This window comes from Lissotriton helveticus, chromosome 7 (assembly GCF_964261635.1).
Source record: "Lissotriton helveticus chromosome 7, aLisHel1.1, whole genome shotgun sequence".
Lineage (NCBI taxonomy): Eukaryota > Metazoa > Chordata > Amphibia > Caudata > Salamandridae > Lissotriton > Lissotriton helveticus.
The window spans coordinates 1,841,979,315-1,842,001,997 of NC_136068.1; the positions used below are offsets into that span (position 1 = coordinate 1,841,979,315).

Sequence of the window (22,683 nt, forward strand, 5' to 3'; positions counted from 1 at the left end):
CAGGCACAACAGTAAAGACACAAAAAAATACAGGCAGAAAAAACAAACCTCAGGGCCTACCACTGGCCACCAGGGATGAGGCGCAGGTAGTAGCCTGCGGGTGGAGGAGGGCCTCGAACTCAGTAGCAGCTGGGTTGTGCACACTGCGCAGTCAGGTGGAGCTAGGTGGCTGGGGAGCGACCTCCCTACAACAGGGTCAAGGATCGCCCTCACTGTCGCGCAGCGGCCGCTATAAGAAGGGGAGGTGGGAGGGAGGAGCAGCTGGGTGGGTGGAACGGAAGAATGGGAGCGGGGGGCGGGGTCACAGGGGAGGCAGCTGTGGGAAACAGGACTGGCGAAGGGGCAACAAGCACAGACATAGGCAAGGAAGAGGCAAGGCAGCAAGCAGGCAACAAAACAAGGCAACAGGCACAACAGTAAAATTAAAGGCACAAAACAATACAGGCAGAAAAAACAAACCTCAGGGCCTACCACTGGCCACCAGGGAATGAGGCGCACGTGGTAGCCTGCGGGTGGAGGAGGGCCTCGAACTCCGCAGCAGCTGGGTTGTGCACACAGCATAGTCAGGTGGAGCTACGCGGCGTGGGGAGCGACTTCCCTACAACAGGGTCAAGGGTCGCTCTCACTGCCGCACAGCGGCTGCCATAAGAAGGGGAGGTGGGAGGGAGGACCAGCTGGGTGGGGGGAACGGACTAATGCGAGTGGGGGGCAGGGCCGCAGGGGACACAGCGGCGGGAAGCGGGACCGGCGAGGGGGCAACAAGAACAGACAAAGACAAGGAAGCGGCAAGGCAGCAAGCAGGCACAAAAACAAGGCAACAGGCACAACAGTAAAATTAAAGGCACAAAACAATACAGTGGTAGCCTGGGGGTGGAGGAGGGCCTTGAACCAGGGGCGGATTGGCAAGGCGAGCATTCGGGCATGGGTCGAAGGGCCGGTGCCTCAGTGCCCTCTGTGGGCCGTTTTTTTCTCCCCTGTCCCAGTCCACAGAGAGTGGACTAGGAAAGGGGAGAAAAAAAAACGGCCCACAGAGTGCACGGAGACAGACAGAGAAAATGAAAGCAGCCTCGCTGTGCGGCCGGACAGCGATTGTCAGCTGTGGCCTCTCCTTCACCCCTGCCCTGCCAAGCAATCAAGCTGAGGCTGGGCTGGGGAGGGGTGATTGCAAGAATCGGCCTCCCTGGGGGCCAGGTGTTTCTCAGGCCTTTGAGCCATTTGCACCTCGGCCCCCTGGGGCCCACGCAGCCCAGAAACGGTGTTAGTATTAACACCTCGCCCACAGCCCTTCACATTCAGGGCATAGTGGGCGAGAAAGAATGGGTCTTGCTGTGGGGGCCAGGTGATGTTTCGAATTGTTTTATTTTATTTATTTATTTATGCGATTTTATATAGCGCGGACTTTACCCGAAGGTGTCAGAGCGCTTCACACTAGGAACAGCAATAATACATGAGGAGAAAAATTACAAGTGGACAAATTACAAAAGCAAACGTTAAGTTACATGAATCAAAAGTGACAATAGTGAGCAACCAAAATACATGAGGTAGCAATCGGTACATTATAGGAGGAAAAAGTGATATGTGTGCAGGTTACAAAAGCGTACAAAGTACAGGTAGAGGTATAATACTGCAATAAATGGCAGACACTCCAGCACAAGAACAAACGTTACGTAGGCAATGGTGGCACTTGTGCAAGTATCTAAAGCAAACAAAAGTGAGAGGTAGCATACAGTGTGATACCAGAGAAAAGTGACATGTGCAAGTTACAAAAGGGTACCATACACAGGTACAAGGGTAATACTACAGTAAATGTTAAACACTCAAACTGCCAGAACACACTGGGAAGGCACTTCCCATGCACCAGCTTCACCTCAGCCCCCCTCCTGGCTACCTGGATACCTTGGATGATCCAGAAAGCCGTGTTTAGTGCTCCCCTGCCAGGACATTTTCCCGAGGCCTGGAGGGCTGATTCATTTACTAATTGCAGGGGCCTTACCTCTGTTCATGTGCTCCTGAGCTGAAGGTCTGGGGAGACCTAAGTAGGTTAGTAATAGCAGGGGCTTTGCTGCTTTTCAGGTGCTCCTGTGCTGGAGGGCTGGAATAATTTTGTGACAGAAAGGGGCCTTGCTATTTTTTTTAGTTGCTCAGCATGTAGGCCATTGTCACCTTGGCCCTGTGTCCTGTGCAAGAACAGTATCCTCCCACTTTCATTCCTTGTCTGTGCAAATGGTGTTTCATGAAAGGGCACGCCCCTTGAATGTGGGCCACGCCCCTTAAATATGGGCCACGCCTCTTGAATGTGGGCCACTTTTTTCGTCAGTGCCCGGGCCGAATTGTGATCCCGATCCGACCCTGCCTCGAACACAGCAGCAGCTGCGTTGTGCACACGGCACCGTCAGGTGGAGCTACCTCCCTACAACAGGGTCAAGGATCGCTCTCACTGCCGCGCAGCAGCCGCCATAAGAAGGTGAGGTGGGAGGGAGGAGCAGCTGGGTGAGGGGAATGGACGAATGGGAGCGGGGGGGCGGGTCGCTAGGGACGCAGCGGCGGGAAGCGGGACTGGCGAGGGGACAACGAGCACAGGCAAAGGCAAGGAAGCAGCAAGGCAGCAAGCAGGCAACAAAACAAGGCAACAGGCACAACAGTACAATTAAAGGCACAAAACAATACAGGCAGAAAAAACAAACCTCAGGGCCTACCACTGGCCACCAGGGATGAGGCACAGGTAGTAGCCTGTGGGTGGAGGAGGGCTTCGAACTCCGCAGCAGCTCGGTTGTGCACAAGGCGCAGTCAGGTGGAGCTATGCGGTGTGGGGAGCGACCTCCATTTTTGGCAACAAGTTACAAGTTTTTATTTGGTTTGGTACTCCACTGAGGACCACAAATAATATAAAATTCAATTCTTACAGCTTTTTTTAAAAATTCTCATGTTAATACAAAGATAAAAGAGGTTTTAAAAATGTATACCTCCCTTTTGCCGATCCCACGCCGGGGATCGCTGGATAACCGAGTCCTTAGGGCACCCCTAGTCCAGGCTTCTAATCCAGCGCTCTGTTTTTCCGCCTTCTAAGACCCAGCCAATTTACCAAACTATTGTCTAGTGTGTGCTAATAAATACAAGGTATTTTTATACTCGCCTTGTGTGGTTCTTGCTCATGGTTAAGCTTGCTGGCTGACTCTGTGGTGTTTAGACCTCTTTACACCCTTCTGAAAAAGCCTGAGCTGCACTCCATTGCTACCTCTTGAGAGCTTTGGTTATCAGGGACCTAAACACTATCACTAAGGTTTGCCTGGACTCCGTGCTTAGTGCCTCACCTTAGGTGGAAACTATACACCGAGCAAGCCTAATCAATGGTCACCCACACTTTTGATCTGATGGAATTTGGACAGAACTGCACTGGGTCCTGCTAGCCAGGTTCCCAGTGCCAGATCTCTTACCATCAATCGGCAATACCTTTAGCACCCGCTGTAAGTCCCTAGTAAGTGGGACCCCTGTTACCTAGGGTAAGGAGGTTAAAGAGGGTCCCCAAAGGGTACAGCATGTATTTTGCCACCCTAAGGACCCCCCTCACCAACATGCATACTACCATTGCAGGCTGCTTGCCATGGCGCAGAGAAAAGCGAAAAGACAACATGGCACACTGTGTGCTATGCTTGGAGACACTGCATGCAGTGTAGGTAAGCCACCCCTACAGCAGGTCTTACAGCAATAAGGCAAGGTGCACTATACTACATGTGTGGACATATCTGCATGAGCAAATATGCCCAGTGATGTCTACGTCAACTCTTAGATGTCACAAGAGAAGAGGGTAGCCATTTTAAATGAACACTAGTAAAAACGACGTCCCTAGCTACATGATGGCTTCACTGAAATCTATGGTGCTTGGCATCAAACACCTTTTATTAATAAACCCACACTGATTCCCCCAGACTTGGGAGAGGCCACCCAGGGCCAGCTGTTTAGGGCCAGCTGTTTAGGGCACTGACCTGGTGGGGGCACTGAATGGAAGGGGGTGCTGTGTTTAGCACAACTTAAGATTTAAAAGCACCTGCTGCAGAGTTCCTTGGGTGTCCAGCTTTAAGGCAGCAATAGAAATATCAAGATAACTCTTGTGATTAATGTTCCTGTGAGAGAGAGAGTGAGATTGAAGTTTTGTATAGTGGGAGCTTTGACTCTCCATGAAGTTCCGCAGATGGTTAATATCCCTCTTGCAAAGAACAGATCTGAATATTATGTGGATAGCTGAGTGGATTAGCAAAGCCAGCCTTTATAAGCACTTTAAAATAAGTTAAATGTATGTGAGGGAAGGGCTATGAAGAAATAAGGAGTACATTTGCCATGTGGTAGTGAGGAAATCCGAGGATGAGATCATGGGGAAGGGCGTAAAAAATGATTGTCGCGCAAAAAATGATTGGGCGCAACCAGCTCTGCCAGCCACCCCTTGCCTGAGGCCCATTTGGCACCAGGACAGGCGGGAAATTAGATATGAAGGATGCGTGATGGACTAACAGGCCAGTCACACCCCTAAGGTGAGCTGCCTGATATGCCCCCTTTAGGAAAAGACAGGGATCTTGGTAATGATAGAATCAGGAACTTTGGGACAGGGCTATGCCCACTTTCCACAGGACATATAGGGGGTGTAGTGACCCAAAGGGTAAGTAGCCCATTGGCTACAACCTTTCACTCCCCTTAACGCACTTAAATATGGTTTTTAGTGGAGCCATGACACCAGGAAAGCAGAGTCTGTTGACCTAAGAAGTAGAAACACACCGGAGAGTCCCGAATTGCAAGAACTGAGAAGCAGCAACTGACTTGTCGCCATAACTACCCACCTGCCTGCTATCCCCGACAATTGTGCCAAAGATGACTCAACCTGCAGCTGCTCTACCTCCCAAAGCCTGGGAAAACTCTCAGCCCTTCATGGAGCACCCAGCCTCTCCTGTGGAGGAGTGGAGCAACTTCCCTGCAGCCTGAAGGCACCCAAGTAGAAGCAAGAGGACGCCGGACCGCGCAAAACCTGACACCAGAAATCAACACTTCACCTGTGCCCCCCAGCCCAAATTGGAGCGGGTCAATGGTGCCAACAAGGTCCTGAGACCTTCCAGAGTCGAACTCCATCTTGGTTTTGCCCAGAATGGACTCAGAGTCGCCGCTTGCAGCCTTTTTGTGCAGGCCCCTTCAACTGTGATTGTCTTCCACCCCAGGAACCCAATGCCTAAAAGCACCACTGCACACAAGCCTCACAGCCCAAGGAGAAGTGGACCGACGATGACCTTACGTTTTTAAGCATTTCAAGATCCGTGGGGTCAACCGGACTGGTCCCCCAGTCCCTGCATGCAGCCTCTTTTCCCCAGGACCACATCCCATTGAAATCAATGGGGGCACCCACTGCCGAAAGCACCTCTGCACCAGTATGCACCAGAGCCCACCGAAGTGACCTTATGGTGCTGCCTTGGACTTTTCCTCATACTTACCTTAACTCAATAAAAATTGTTCCTGTACGTGGCTGCTAAGTACTCGCATGCTGTATATATATATCTCTTTTCATACAAGAGCAAGGAGCGGAGAGATCTAGGTGGTCACGAGTGGTGTGCCTTCTGAAGAATGTGTGAATACGAAGGACACTACCCCTGCATTGACCGATTCTCTGGTATCCCCTAAAACATAGGGTTAATGACGGAATCTGGCAATTAGAATCCCAGGCAGGACTCACTTTGGTTAACGTATAGGTGTTCTTTCTCAGAGCAACATTTAGAATATCTGTGGACAACTATGTCTTCCTGAAAGGGATTCATAGCGCTGATGAATGCCCCAGACCTAGTAGGCTAGTTATTGAAGGCAGAAACATGTTGGTACTTTTAACGATGGACTAGAGTCATTATACTCTATTGATTCCATCACTTGATTTGTTTTTAGTGTACCTAGGGTCCTCACTAATAAAGGTGATTACCGAGGAACGTGGATGTTTTTTTGTAAATCTAAATCGATCCCGACTTTGTCTTATATGTTTTATGTAAGAACTCCCTCCTTCTGCCATATCTTCGCGGAGGTTCACTCCGCCCTGGTAGTACCATCCTACTGGGGTGGGGAGAAGATCTTGAGGATGAAGTATGACACTATAATGTGTAAGGCATCCTCTTACATTAAGGATGGCCTCCCTGGTTTGAAGAGTCTTACGTGACCTGTAGTAGGTAGCATCCAAACCCAATCCTGGGTTCACGCTTGATGTTTTTGACCGACAACCCACTCTTGTTGTGGTTAGTTTAGGAAACATCTGTAACAACGAGGCCGAGCCACTTGTTCTGGAAGCCCACAAGGGTAACCATGCTTTCCTGAATAACGACTCTGACTTAACCACGCACATGCATGGTTAAGGCAAATGCACTGTTCGGAATGGGCTGGGAAAGAGGAGCATCATGAAACGGACACAGAACGGTAAGTGAGGCTGGGGCCAGATCTGGGGAGGGTTTGTGCTAGTTTTATAGGGTGGTTGGGGTAAGAGATAGTTTTTAGGGATGGTGGGGGTGTGGGGTAGTTTTATGGGGTGGTAGGGGTTCGGGGTTGTTTTCAGGGGTAGGGGTTCAGGTTTGTTTTTAGGGGTACAGGTTCAGGGTAGTTTTTAGGGGTGGGGGGTTTGGGTAGTTTTAAGGGGTAGGTATTTGGGTTGTATTAAGGGGTGGAAGTTTGGGGTAGTTGTAAGGGGTGGGTGGTTTGGGTAGTTTTATGGAGTGGTGGGGGTTCAGGGTTGTTTTCAGGGGTGGGGGGCATTAGGGAAGTTTTTAGGGGTGGGTGTTTGGGTAGTTTTTAGGGGTGGTTGGGGTTCTGGGTAGTTTTCAGGAGTGTGGGGGGTCAGCGATGTTTTCAGGGGTGGAGGAGGGTTTGGATATTTTTTGTTTAGGGGTCGTTTCAGGGAGGGGGATGGGGTAGTTTTTAGGGATTCGGGAAGGCGGGGTCAATTCTAGGGCACAGGGGGAGGAGGCGGTAACCTTAGCCACACATGCCTCGTTACCAATCATGCCTTTATCACGAAAAATCATGGTAAAGCCATGTGTGGTAAAGTAATGTGTGGTTAAGATGCGGTCGTTGTACAGACTGAATTGTTAAGGTATGTGGGGTTGAGGAACTCTTTGTTCCGACATACAACAGGTTAGTTTGCATATGTGTTTTTCCCAACAGGATAACATTATCACATTAGAGATAATACAAGTGTATTTACCTCTTTTCTTAAAATCTGTTATTCTAAAAAGTACTTACCCAATAATGAAGTTCTTGGTGTCAAAAATTATAGAAAAATGTGTTTGCTTTTCTATATTGTGGTGGATCTCCTTATTGAGTGTGTGTAAATCATTTATTGACTGTGTGTATGCAACAAACGTCTAACTCTGCTCCTGGATAAGCCTAAGGCTGCTTGTCCATACAACCAGAAAAAGAACACCTTGGGATTGTTCAGGCAAGCCCAATACACTCATGTGTAGAGAAGTGTGGCTCACTGGTTAGAAGCGGCAGACCCTGAAGCAGAGGTCGGCCCGGGACCAGGGTTCAATTCCCGTCGCGGCAGGGTCTTGGGTCAATGTCCGCGGACTCGATAATTCTCGCCTAGGTGCCTAAGCTAACCATGGGTCCCACTCTGCAACTCTGGGCAATAGCTTGCTTAATCTCCACAATGGCCCTATCAGCGCCGGGGATGCCTGGCTTCACCTTGGGGGTGCCCAGGAGGGACCATCTCACAGGGAAAGCCAGGACGGGTTCCCTAGCGGTATACAGCACCAGGACACTGCGTGATGGAGTAACAGTGAGCTTTACAAGTATACATTTACATATATATGTGATATCTGGACTCTCTACACAATATACCTCTATTTGATATATTATATGAGCCAGCTTTGTACATCTCCTAAAGAGTACTCATAGTAAATTACTGAGTGGGAGACTGCTTTGCCATACTTGTGTACTTGGGAAGGGAGGAGGCTCAATGCACGAGAAAGCCTACTTCTGTCCTGGCATGTTAAAATTTGATGTAAGGATTTTTGTTTGTGATACACATAAAGCTACAATTTAGACTAAAATATACGTAGCCAATTATACATTATAAACAAATTGTAAGCCACTGTGGAGAGATGTATTGCAACACTAAGGTATGCTCCCTTGAATCCCAATGTGAGTTTAGGTTGGTACACCTAAAGTATTTAACGTGTCCTCGATACTCTCTGTGAATATTTACGGGTCATTTATATGGAAGTTCTTCGTGTTCTTTTAATGGGGCTCTAGTGGCAGTTTTAAAACGTATTTAAGGAACACTTATATTTTAAAGACAGATGCCTCAGATGCTGTTTGTGTTATTTTTATTATATTTGTGCTGTTGTAGATATATTTATATATGGGATAAAGCACTCCCAGGTGGACATACATGTTAGCAATGAAGTATGCGATCTACAGAAGCACGAACAAAGAGCCCAAATACCTTCATGGGGTCAAAGAATTCAGAGATGGCTTGATGTATACTTTTAATGTAGAGTTGTGTGGGTCTTAAGCTGTGCTATAAGTGAATTCTGACAGTGCTTCCTGGCCTGCAATGGAGGTCAGTGAGCTGTAAAACCTCTGTGTTTAAAGACCCCATTGCTTCTAACCCGTTGGGGTTTGTAAAGGTGCTGTAGGTGAGCAGGTGTCAGTGCTCGTTTCTGGACCCAGCTTCACTGTCATTAAGGCACATCCTTCTGTGTCATTGGGACGGGCAACGAGTGTGTCAAAGATGCTCTTTTTGTTGTTTTGACAGCAGTTACTAGGTGATATGGAAGGGAAAGAGTGGTATCCTAAAAACCAAAGGCAGTGATAGTTAATAGTGCAAGGTGCAGTAAAGGCACCAGTATTTGTAATAAAAAAGTACTCATTGCAGCATGCATGAATGCTGGGGTCGGTTGTTGCTTTTGTGTATTCTGCATACTATGAAAACATGTAAGATGTGTAACTTGTACAATAGTGTGCATTAGACTCCTGTAATAATTATCAAAGTGCAACTGGTAAACGTACACATGTTCATTCAGAGTAGATCCATTGACCCAGGTCCAACCTCTTCTTGCGGGTGTGATGAAAAGTCCAATCCAAGCCTGGTTGGTCAATTCAGATGTCAGATAATCCTGGACACAATAAACACAAATACAAATATAAGTTAGGTACAAGCCGCACATTCACCTTTCCCTCCTCATGCACACGGCTACATGAATACAACCAAATTTATGGAAATTAGTGAATACATTCAAAATGGAAAAATATGCTCTTGTTCAGAGATCTTACAGTTTGTAACCCCCAGGTGCATCCTTCATACATTGTTGTGGTACAAGAGAGGGGATGAAGATCTCTTTCTCCAAACCAAGAATAGACAGGTATGTCCATGTATGCTGAAGAACTGGGCTTTCCTTTTTCAGATCATTGTTATGAGCTGTATCAGTCCAACCAAGACTACAACTCTAAAAGTACAGAGTACAAACATGGTATATCATTCATTTGATAACTTTATTTCGGTCGTTGACCATAAAAGTGCAGATAAAATACATACAAGCACGGTGATAAAATCCATAAATACAAGCAGTTAAAAAGTTATTAAACAACAAGTTTATCAAAAGTTATCAAGGGGGAGTAAAAGGAAAAAAGAATAATAGAGAGGGGTTGCTCCAATAAGGTCCTTATCAGAAAGGTGGTCCTTCTACGCCACATGCCGTGTAAGCAGCGGGAAACAGCAAACACAATGAGAGGGGAGGTATCATATGTTAAAATTCTGCAAGCCTGTACACATTGTCTCAGTCCCAGGTTTCTGCACAGTGGGACCAACCAGCATTTCCGTATTTTGCTATACGCCGGGCAGAAGAACAGGACATGGACGATATCTTCTGTGCTGTTATTACATGCTGGACAACTTCCCTCATTTGAGATAGTCCATTTGGAGGTCAACACTCTAATGGGCAAGCAGCCATGCCTCAGTTGGATATATAGTTTTCTCGCAAGAGGAGGCTGCACTAGATCTAAGAATTCCTCCTTCTTGGGCACAGTTTTCACTTGCAGGAATTCAGTTGTTAGCCTACCCAGAGTTGGCGAGCTGAGTAACGTGTTAAGGCTGTGGTTTCTCAAGATAGCCAACAGTTCTGACCTCTGGATCCTAGGACAGCTCTCCCCGGGGACACCCACAATTGAGGCAAGCCAATTTGGTATAGCAGGACCTTGATGTAGGATAGCCAGGGTATATTTTTGTTCTTGAGCTGCCCCCAGACTGCTCAAAATTCCGCTCTGTAATCAACAAGTTCCGGTACAGTCCAGAGCCTTCTCCAGTAGAGCAAGGGTCGTGTGGCTATCAGATCTTTCATGGATTCAAGGCCCATATCTAGCCGCAACGGTATGAGAGGGGTGCTTTGGGGTAAGCCTACCAAATTTCTCATGAAAGCTTGTTCCACCTTTAGCAGACTCAGTACGTTCTTGTGCCCCCATAGTTCTGCCACATACGTAGCTGCTAACCTGGTCTGGGCTCTATAAGTTTCAAGAACGGGGGCGACTGGTTTAAATTGTGAAGTTTTATGAAATTTCCCAATCCCCCCTGTAATCTGTGAAAGTCTCAGAGCAGATCTAGACACCTGGTGACCCCAGTCAAAGTCTTCAGTTAGCATGACACCCAGGTAAACAGAGGTTTTCACCCGCTCAAGTGGGGTGCCATTCAAGACAGGGTTCGGGCGGGTGTGCCTCGGGGGATTGAAAACCATAAACTTGGTTTTATCCAAGTTAACCTCCAATCCCCTTGAGGCACAAAAGGTTGAAAACCCATCCATAACCCGCTGGATGCCTGTTGATGTTTGGGATAACAGCAAAGTGTCGTCCGCGAACATCAGAGCAGGCACCCTTCCAGTAGCCAATCTCGGGGCATCGTTATCCCTAAATCCATCCAATTCATCTTTCAAGCCGTTAACATAAAGGCTGAAGAGTGTAGGGGCAAGGGCACAACCCTGGCGTGGACCCCTGGTTACTGAGAAGGGGCCGAGAGTTCGCCGTTCCTTCCACACCTGACCTGGGCAAAGTTCCCCGCATGGAGTCGGATCAAGACATCAAGTTAATAGGACGGGAGGCTAAGTTCTTCCATTACTCTCCATAATTTCTCTCTGGGCACAAGATCAAAGGCGGCCCACAGGTCCACAAAAACAAGGTAGAGGCTGCCACCCTCTACTCTTGCAGTTTTCCAAAAAAGGACCTGCAGCCTAAAGATCTGGTCCAGGGTCGAGATGCCCGATATAAATCCGGCTTGGAAGGTGGTCAGTATTTTGTGTTCCTCTATCCTCTTTTTGGTGGGGTGCGCCCGGTTAGCGTAACGGGAAGCGGACTGGGGAGCGTACTACAAGGAAACAAGAATGATTGACTTTTAACTTATTATATGTTTATAGACTTTTTTTTTCTTTTTTTTCTGCTGAGTGACGTCTCGGCCTATCTCCAAAGTTTTTACAATTATGTGTCACATTAAAAATATATAGCACTCCAACAAAGTAGTAGGATTATAAAACTTTAATAACTTATAAATATAAACAACGCAACAAAAACAGTAAAAACATTTAAACATTTTTAGGAAAAAAGAAGGAACAATTGTCAGTAGCGGTCGGTTGTGCGAATAGTCCCAAGGCAGCACAACGTCCTGAGTTCTGGACGGCACCCAGGTGATGTTGCCTGGGTGCCGCACTGGTTTTGGGTATCCTACAATGCTGCTCCCAATAACGGCGTGGGGCGTCCCGGGGGGTGGTTCGTCAGTAGCGGTCTGTTGTGCGAATAGTCCCAAGGCAGCAGAACGCGCTGAGATGTGGATGGCACCCAGGTGATGTCAAGTAAGTTGCCGCACTGGTTTTGGTATCCTACAATGCTGCTCCGAATAACGGCGTGGGGCGCCCCGGGGGCGGGGGGGGTGAGGCGGCGTGAACGGGCCTCCCCAGGTCGAGGCTCGTCTGCTGTAGTGGGGCGCCCCTTTACCGTTTCAGTTGCCATTCCGCCCGCTTTTGGTACACTGTGTCAAAATCCGCCATTCAGCTGAGTTGCGCCCACTCTTGCGGTGCAGCGATAGGCGGCTGCCACATGACTCTCAAAATGGCGGCAGGCTCTTTCCTTTTTGGGCCTGGTCCACTGAAATGGCCCTGGGACACCTTGGAAATCGGACGCTTGTCTGCTAGGTCTTGGACCCCATTCTCGAAAGCGTCCCCTCAGCCTTGAGGATTCTACAAAAGTCTTGGGGGCCCCGACTCCTGCAGGCTTCCGGTGGGGAGCGGCTGCCATGATTGCTCGCGGAATGACCACGACGGAGCCACGAGATGGTGGTGCTCTCATGCTGACGCCAGCTTCAGTCTGAAACATCCAGAAACAAGGTGGGGCTTTCGTCGTTTGGGAAAAACAAAAGTTTTCATCCAATGAAAAGTGTTATTTTTAGGTCATATGATCAAGCCTTCCATCATTAGGAAACCAAAAGTAAAATGAACCAATGAAAAGTTTTATAAACAAGTCACATGACCTGTTATGCGGCATAGGGTATAAAAAGCGTGGAAAATCCGTTGGCACGTGAGGCGGCGTCAGTAGCGGACCGATGTGCGAATAGGCCGAAGGCAGCACAACGCGCCAAGATCCGGATGGCACCGAGGTGGTGTCTAGCAAAGCCGCACTGGTGTGGCCATCCTACAATGCTGAAAGTCGGCGTGGGGCGCCCCGTTGGCCTGTGAGGTGGCGTCAGTAGCGGACCGATGTGCGAATAGGCCGAAGGCAGCACAACGCGCCAAGATCCGGACGGCACCGAGGTGGTGTCTAGCAAGTTGCCGCACTGGTGTGGCCATCCTACAATGCTGAAAGTCGGCGTGGGGCGCCCCGTTGGCCTGTGAGTTCGCGTCAGTAGCGGACCGATGTGCAAATAGGCCGAAGGCAGCACAACGCGCCAAGATCTGGATGGCACCGAGGTGGTGTCTAGCAAGTTGCCGCACTGGTGTGGCCATCCTACAATGCTGAAACTCGGCGTGGGGCGCCCCGTTGGCCTGTGAGGTGGCGTCAGTAGCGGACCGATGTGCGAATAGGGCCAAAGGCAGCGCAACGCGCCAAGATCCGGATGGCACCGAGGTGGTGTCAAGCAAATTGCCGCACTGGTGTGGCCATCCTACAATGCTGCGCCGAAAGTCGGCGTGGGGCGCTCCGTTGGCCTGTGAGTTCGCGTCAGTCAGTGGGGGTTGTTTGAGGATCTGACTGCATTGGAAAGCAATGTGATGCTGTGCGTCGCCCCCAAGATGAAGGTTCCTCGGCTGCAGTGGGGCGCCCCTTGGTGTTTCACTCGCTATGCAGCTGAGTTGCGTGCGCACTTGCGGCGAATAGGTCGAAGGCAGTACAACAATATTTTCTGAATAGAAGACACCACAAGGCGCTGAGATTCGGTTGGCACCGAGGTGGTGTCTAGCAAGTTGCCGCACTGGTGTGGCCATCCTACAATCCTGCTCCGAATAACGGCGTGGGGTGCCCGAAGGGGGGGGGGGGGAGGCGGCGTGAACGGGCCTTCCCAGGTGGAGTCTCGTCTGCTGTAGTGGGGCGCCCCTTTACCGTTTCAGTTGCCATTCAGCTGAGTTTCAGCCGCTCTTGATGCTACAGCGACAGGCGGCTGCAACAGGACTCTCAAAATGGCGGCCTGTTCTTTGGATTTGGGCCTGGTCCACTAAAATGGCCCTGGGACACCTTAGAACTCGGACGCTCGAATGTTTTTTCCTTTCCTCTACATGCAAAAAAGGTAAATGCCCGGTACGTTACCTGCCTCATCTGCCACGATGTACTCTCCAGAGGAACCGAAAAAAAATATAGTTATGGTAACTATACCATGCATCGTCATATGGAGAGGTGGCACCGATTAATTATAGTGCTGCACAAAAGAGAGATTTGGAGGTGAACCCCCGACCTGCCAGTACATTCACCAAAGAAGTGGCACTGACAGCATCAGAGGCAACGGTCCCAAATATTTAGAAGAACTTTGGAAAGATTAAAATGACATGTTTAGATTGTGGCAAATTAATTTCATGTGGACAGATGAGTGTTACTCTAATAAATACAGCTTATGAACATCATCCTAGTCGATGGTTGGTAGAGACATTTTGACTATATCCTGGACCTGCCCGTCCTCGCCCAAAATGGCGCCGGAATAAATGGGACTCGTAACTCCTTGTTGTGTACTGGTTGCAGAACCTTGAAATCACGAGATACGTATGCAGTTTTGAAGCACATGGCGGGCGGGGACGAGAATAGATTGAATATTTTGACATCCCTATTGATATTAAGTTCTGATGTGTTATTGATTACTGTACTATTGAAAGTTCGAATTAACGTCACCCATGGTACTTGCCCGCAAATGTGTATCTAGATAATTTTATTGTAACTGGCTCTGTCGTATTTTAATTATTAAATGTACGTCCACCGATTCGAATTGATTGAATATTTCGACATCCCTATTGATATTAAGTTCTGATGTGTTATTGATTACTGTACTATTGAAAGTTCGAATTAACGTCACCCATGGTACTTGCCCGCAAATGTATATCTAGATAATTTTATTGTAACTGGCCCTGTCGTATTTTAATTATAAAATGTACGTCCACCGATTCCGCAACTGTTAGACACCTTAGTTCTTGCAACCTAATGGCCCGCCCGTTACGTTCCTCTACAGTGTAAATGTCTACTCATCATATACGATTACAGTTTGCTCCGTGGCCGGCCCACGTGGTTATAGGCCCGTATTTGTATACTGACATTTTCACAATAAAGGTTTTTAAAAGAAAACATGGTAGTAGTATTTACATTGGTAAAGTTTTTAATAATAGTCACTGTTTTAGAATCAGTAAAAGGCAAGTGAAATAAAGCAGTCCAATTACATGAAGGGTAAAAGGTATAATACGCAGGAACGCAGTAAAGATAAATGGTCAAGGGCTGTTGTGTTTTCTACTCCTGCAACATAAAGTGATCGATAAGAATCTGATATTCAGGCGTATCGGCGACTAAGACAGCAGGAAGAGCCTCTTTTGCTCAACGGCTCCGTCATGGGACGAAGAAACGCCCTTTTTCTCGAAAAAGGAATATATTTTACTTGCAGGACAGTTGTAAATTTTCCGGGAAAGTACATTAGCCTGGAAGATTATAACATATGTTTAAGAAAAAATAATGTTCGAAAGTAATAAAAAGCGTAATTTTTAGGTCATATGACCAAGCCTTTCATCATTAGAATAAGAAAAGTAAAATGAACCAATGAAAAGTTTTATTAAGAAGTCACATGACCTGTTATGCTTACGTTACGCGCTGCGCGCCGCGTGCCGGATCGCTTCCGGGAAGCTGCGCTTCGCGCGCCGGAGCACTTCCGGATGCGCTAACGCGGCGCGTCATATGACGCATTACGCGACAACGCAGGTCCAGAATATAGTCAAAATGTCTCCACCAACCAGCGGTCGGAACACAACCCCTTTCAGCAGGCTAAATAGTTCTGTTAAATGACAACAGAAGGGACAGGCAACAAGAACCATCAGTCAAAGAGGGGAGGGCAAGTTCTTCTCTACCGGGTCACGTTGGGGCGCTACCGGAACTGATCGAATTGGTAGTCTACAGTGTTTCTGGATGTTTCAGACTGAAGCTGGCGTTAGCATGAGAGCACCACCATTTCGTAGCTCCGTCGTGGCCATTCCACGAGCAATCATGCTAGCCGCTCCCCACCAGAAGCCTGCGGGAGTCGGGGGCCCCCAAGACTTTTGTAGAATCTTCAAGGCTGAGGGGACGCTTTCGAGAATGGAGCCCAAGCTCTAGCAGACAAGCGTCCGAGTTCCAAGGTGTCGGCGGCCCATTTTAGTGGACCACGCCCAAATCTGAAGAGCCGGCCGCCATTTTGAGAGTCCTGTGGCAGCCGCCTATCGCTGCACCGCAAGAGCGGGAGCAACTCAAGTACATGGTGAGCGAGACGCTGTAGTCGAAAGAGCGGGCGGTAAACAGCTGAATAGCAGAAGAGGCACAGTGTAGCAAAAGCGGGCGGAATGGCAACTGAAACGGTAAAGGGGCGCCCCACTACAGCGTGTCTTTAGGTGAAACGGATTGTGGGACAAGGTGAAGAATGGAAGAGTCACCAAAAGGCAAAAAGTTCCGCTTGACCCCGGGAGCCGGCCACCTATGTCGGGGGCGATCTCAGGCCACACCAGGGCAACACGACTTGCGGAGGGGGCCGGAGCCAAGCGCCCCCTCCGAGTCCGCGCCATGACACCGTCCCACGGGGGCCTCCGTCAAGCGGATCAGGGTGGCACCGCATCACATTGTTTTCAAATGCAGTCACGTCCTCAAACAGCCCCCATTTACATTAAGAATTGTGAAGCTGTAGCAAGTGCAAATAGGCTTCAGACAGTGTTACAAGCACTCCTCAAAACTTTGAACCATCAGAGTGCATGAGTTTCATACTCGATCGATTGAGCTAGCCGGATCGGGCAACAAAAAGTATAAAATAGTTATGTAAATAGTTATTTAATAAAATGTTTTACCCTGTTACTTTGCTGGTGTGTTGTATATATTTGTAATATTTGCATAGAGTTTATCGTTATTTTGGGCGGGGTGGGTGGCGGAGCCGAGCTGTCTTGCAGCCATCATGGTGTGGAGTTCAGTTCATCTCACTAGTTTCGTATTTCTCATGAGGGGTTGTTCCTAATGTTTCTATTTTAGCGAGGTCAAAAAGAGATCCCATTAGTGGCCTACTGATTTTGCTCGATTCCTTTTGTTTTTTTACACGATTTTTCGCTATCTGCAAAGACTAAACAGAGTATTGTGACTCTGTGCTTGTTTGTAAATAGAGAATGAACCAAAGAGAACCAATTCTAAAACAGTAAATGCTTGGATAACAATCAATCAAATGGAGAGAGAAGCAGGCACGACGGATGACAACGGGGGCAAAGGCCTGCGTTAACTACCCTTCACTATCTGCAAAGAGAGAGTACTCCTAATAGAAATGAGGGGGGGGGGCAGCATTCAAAGCAGAACAGTGTGCATAAACACGAAAATGTTTTTTCTTACCACGTACTTGACATTCGACAGCTTATGATATTTGCTATTAAAAAAACATTGAAATTCACTGAAAAAACCATAGGTTATAGACCATATATAGTTAGGAATTAGCATTTACAAAACCTTGAAAATTCACTGAAAAAACCATAGGTTATAGACCATATATAGTTAGGAATTAGCATTTAAAAAACCTTATTTTACTCACACAAAACCATTGAAATTCCATATATAGTTAGTAGTACTAACTATATATCGCGCACCCGCAATCCACTGCTGATCATGTCACATATTACATCATTCATGACATGGTCAGTGACATCACTGATGACATCACTGATGACATCTCAAATGACATCACTGATGACATCACTGATGACATCTCAAATGACATCACTGATGACATCTCATTTGAGATTACTGATCACATCACTGATGACATCATTCATGTGATAATACGATGAACCTCTTCAGACTCTAATATAACCTTAGATACACTCAGTGTAAACAGACACTCACAGACTGTCACTCATCCATGGAGTTACTTACACACCTAGTCAGTCATGCAAAGAATCAATCACACCTCCATTTCCTCAACTATACAGTTATACACACCTTACTTATTCAAACATATACTAACACATATTTACTCTCTTTTACAATCCCTGATACAAGTTCACAATCATCCATACAGCCACTCACACATTCACTGGCTCTTATGCACAGTTATTTATATATGCCAACTCTCACATGTACCGTGTTTTACATATGTACTTACTTTGACATGTAGCACTGAGATATCCATTCACTCACCAATACACTGATGCACACAGTCAACCACCCATACAGCTGTCTCCACATGCACTTTTGAACCCATACATCTAGTGAATCAACTGCTCACACATCTATGCACAGAGTCGTACACCTCCCAGCCACCCACACACACACACTCAGTCTCCCATACAAATACTTGAGCAACCAATCAATAACCCATATACTTACTCATATAGCTACTGATCAACACATGCAGCAGTTTACAGAACAACAAACATAATGATGCACAAATTAACACAGTTCAGTCACTAACCCATGCACTCAGTGAGACACATTTAACCACTCACTCATACAGTCAGTCATGCACCTACTAAATCCTTCATCCAGACACTTCTACATCCACTCATTCTTCAATATGTAAGACATATTTTAACTTTACAGAAATACACAGTCACTGGATGTTGTCATCAGTGATGTCATTTGAGATGTCATCAGTGATGTCATCAGTGATGTCATTTGAGATGTCATCAGTGATGTCATCAGTGATGTCACTGACCATGTCATGAATGATGTAATATGTGACATGATCAGCAGTGGATTGCGGGTGCGCGATATATAGTTAGTACTACTAACTATATATGGAATTTCAATGGTTTTGTGTGAGTAAAATAAGGTTTTTTAAATGCTAATTCCTAACTATATATGGTCTATAACCTATGGTTTTTTCAAAGAATTTTCAAGGTTTTGTAAATGCTAATTCCTAACTATATATGGTCTATAACCTATGGTTTTTTCAGTGAATATATATTACCTACTGGCGGTCGCCAGTAGGTATATATAGTTAGGATTTTTTCTCTATGGGATTTTTGAAAATTCTATGTCTAATAACTTTGGCGTTTGTGGCCGGAATTGGCTGAAATTTTCAGGAAAATGGAACATTTTGTTTCTGAGCAGCCCCTGAAAATTTGGGGGGGTTTCATCAAGGGGGGGCCGAGAAAAAAGGGGGGTCCCAAAACGTGTTTTTAACATTGAGTTTTCCATAGGGCGGTTGGCCTCACTTTTAGCCCGAACGGCTGAATGGATTTGCACGAAACTTGGCAAAATTGTAGGGACTGGTAGCCCGATGTGCCTTTGCTAGGTCTCAATATATGTGCTCCAGTGGATTTTGAGAAATTAACGTTCAAAAAAAGATATATATCTGTAACAGCGGACCGGGCAGCGCTCCAGTTTGCGTACTTTTCGCGTTACGGAGCTTTGTGAAGCGAAGCTGATTGGTTCTCCGGCGTCTGTAAACATTCCAAACAGTCCGTAGCGGCCGCCATCTTGTCTCTCTGTAGGATCGAGAGACAAGAGGAGGACAAAGCGAAGGGGCAAATGACCATAAGGGGGCATAGTAGATCCTCCCTGACCCCCTAGGTTTGATGTGGAGGTTTTAAAAGGGCCCGCGGGGCAAAAAAAAATAAAAATAATAATAATCGAACGGCTGAATGGATTTGCACGAAACTTGGCAAAATATTAGGGACTGGTAGCCCGATGTGCCTTTGCTAGGTCTCAATATATGTGCTCCAGTGGATTTTGAGAAATTAACGTTCAAAAAAAGATATATATCTGTAACAGCGCTCCGCTTCGCCTACTTTTCGCGTCACGGAGCTTTGCGAAGCTGATTGGTTCTCCGGCGTCTGTAAACATTCCAAACAGTCCGTAGCGGCCGCCATCTTGTCTCTCGGTAGGATCGAGAGACAAGAGGAGGCCAAAGCGAAGGGGCAAATGACCATAAGGGGGCATAGTAGATCCTCCTTGACCTCTTAGGTTTTATGTGGAGGTTTTAAAAGGGCCCCGCGGGGCAAAAAAAATAATAATAATAATAATCGAACGGCTGAATGGATTTGCACGAAACTTGGCAAAATTGTAGGGACTGGTAGCCCAATGTGCCTTTGCTAGGTCTCAATATATGTGCTCCAGTGGATTTTGAGAAATTAACGTTCAAAAAAAGATATATATCTGTAACAGCGCTCCGCTTCGCGGAGATAAAATTATCTCTGTATTACCTAGCTGTTGCTAACACCAGTTAGCGACCGCTAGTAGGAGATAGCGACCATCTTGGGCTCCACTTTGCATGTCAGTGATATTTATCACTAATGACATGCAAAGTGGGCATGCCAAGATGTTAGCGACTGGAAACAGTCGCTAACATCGCTATCTCCTATTACCAACTTTTGGAGATATTCGCGCTAAGCGCGAATATCTCCAAAAAGTAACACCTGCCCTGAGCAGTTCTTAGCCATGTTATCCAATGGGAGGTGGATAACATGGCTAAGAGCATTAGCTCCGTAATGCATGAATATCGCTGACTTTTCAGCGATATTAATGCATTGCGGTCGTTTTTCATCGCATTTGCGATAAACCTTGATAATAGCAAGGTTTATCTGCGATAATTTCTGACGATGCTTAGCGGTAAAAAATTCGTTGCTAAGCATCGTTAGGGATAAATATCACTTAACTTTGGTAATATGCCCCAACGTCTGTTAACGTTCGATTCGAAGGAAATCAGGAAGTGTTGAAAAACATTGTCTGCGCCATCTTGCCTTTTTTCAAATGCCACACTTTTGTCGTGCACGGCAGCCATTTTAGATGCGTTGACCAGACCCACTCTCTGTACGCTGTCGATCCTTAGCATGGCTCCCCACCCTCGCAAGCATGTCCCCCAGGCACTGGTCACCCCCGCTCTCTGTCTTATGCATGGGTAATAAACCTCCCCCCATCTGCTCTGCTCTTCCCTGAGAATCACACCCTGTGCCCGCCCGACACCTCCCTTTCGCCCTATTCACTACCGCACCCTCTGACACTCCTTTTCCTCTGTGTCCGATTGTCCAGGCCGGTCCTAGGCTATCAGCTAGCCCTGCAGATGTAGTTTATGGCCCCAGCTGTAAAGAATCACCCCTCTTCAAAAGAGTTATAGTAGATCAAGGCCCACACCCGATGAGATCCGTCACAGCACACGCGTTCCTACTATCTGAAAACCATCCTGTATTGTGATTGGGGAGAGGACCGAGCCTGAAGCGGAAGATTCCAGGGATGACTCTTTGTACATCAAAGTTTTTACAATTATGTGTCACATTAAAAATATATAGCACTCCAACAAAGTAGTAGGATTATAAAACTTTAATAACTTATAAATATATACAACAAAACAAAAACAGTAAAAACATTTAAACATTTTTAGGGAAAATGAAGGAAGTAGCGGTCGGTTGTGCGAATAGTCCCAACGCAGCACAACGTCCAGATTTCTGGACGGCACCCAGGTGATGTTGCCTGGGTGCCGCACTGATTTCGGTATCCGGCGTGGGGCGTCGCGGGGGGTGGGTCATCAGTAGCGGTCTGTTGTGCGAATAGTTCCAAGGCAGCAGAACGATGGCACCAAGGTGATGTCCAGTAAGTTGCCGCCCTCCGAATAACGGCGTGGGGCGCCCCGGGGGGGGGGGGGAGGCGGCGTGAACGGGCCTCTCCAGGTGGAGTCTCGTCTGCTGTAGTGGGGCGCCCCTTTACAGTTTCAGTTGCCATTCCGTCCGCTTTTGGTCCACTGTGTCAAAAGCCACAATTCAGCTGAGTTGCGCCCACTCTTGCGGTGCAGCGATAGGCGGCTGTCACAGGACTCTCAAAATGGCGGCAGGCTCTTTCCTTTTTGGGCCTGGTCCACTGAAATGGCCCAGGGACACCTTGGAAATCGGACGCTTGTCTGCTAGGTCTTGGACCCCATTCTCGAAAGCGTCCCCTCCGCCTTGAGGATTCAACAAAAGTTTTGGGGGCCCCCGACTCCTGCAGGCTTCTGGTGGGGAGCGGCTGCCATGATTGCTCGTGGAATGACCACGACGGAGCCACGAGATGGTGGTGCTTTCATGCTGACGCCAGCTTCAGTCTGAAACATCCAGAAACAAGGTGGGGCTTTCATCGTTTGGGAAAAAAAAAAAGTTTTCATCCAATGAAAAGTGTTATTTTTAGGTCATATGATCAAGCCATCCATCATTAGGAAACCAAAAGTAAAATGAACCAATGAAAAGTTTTATAAACAAGTCACATGACCTGTTATGCGGCATAGGGTATAAAATGCGGAGAAAATACGTTGGCACGTGAGGCTGCGTCAGTAGCGGACCGATGTGCGAATAGGCCGAAGGCAGCACAACGCGCCAAGATCCGGATGGCACCGAGGTGTTGTCTAGCAAGTTGCCGCACTGGTGTGGCCATCCTACAATGCTGAAAGTCGGCGTGGGGCGCCCCGTTGGCCTGTGAGATGGCGTCAGTAGCGGACCGATGTGCGAATGGGGCCAAAGGCAGCGCAACAATATTTTCTGAATAGAAGACACCACAAGGCGCTGAGATGCCAAGATCCGGATGGCACCGAGGTGGTGTCTAGTAAGTTGCCGCACTGGTGTGGCCATGCTACAATGCTGAAAGTCGGCGTGGGGCGCCCCGTTGGCCTGTGAGATGGCGTCAGTAGCGGACCGATGTGCGAATGGGGCCAAAGGCAGAGCAACAATATTTTCTGAATAGAAGACACCACAAGGCGCTGAGATGCCAAGATCCGGATGGCACCGAGGTGGTGTCTAGTAAGTTGCCGCACTGGTGTGGCCATCCTACAATGCTGAAAGTCGGCGTGGGGCGCCCCGTTGGCCTCTGAGATGGCGTCAGTAGCGGACCGATGTGCGAATGGGGCCAAAGGCAGCGCAACAATATTTTCTGAATAGAAGATACCACTAGGCGCTCAGATGCCAAGATCCGGATGGCACCGAGGTGGTGTCTAGCAAGTTGCCGCACTGGTGTGGCCATCCTACAATGCTGAAAGTCGGCCTGGGGCGCCCC

The 22,683-nt window shown here is 47.6% G+C and overlaps 1 protein-coding gene across 2 annotated transcripts in view; it reads right to left on the reverse strand.

Moving 5' to 3' along the window:
- The window catches only part of LOC144767757 (killer cell lectin-like receptor subfamily F member 2), a 368,343-nt gene that overhangs the window by 74,571 nt on the left and 271,089 nt on the right, over positions 1-22,683 (reverse strand). For both annotated transcript variants that reach the window (XM_078651144.1, XM_078651143.1), the window contains exon 5: positions 9,025-9,131. In XM_078651144.1, the coding sequence (XP_078507270.1) occupies positions 9,025-9,131 (107 nt within the window). The remainder of the gene's footprint in view (positions 1-9,024; positions 9,132-22,683) is intronic.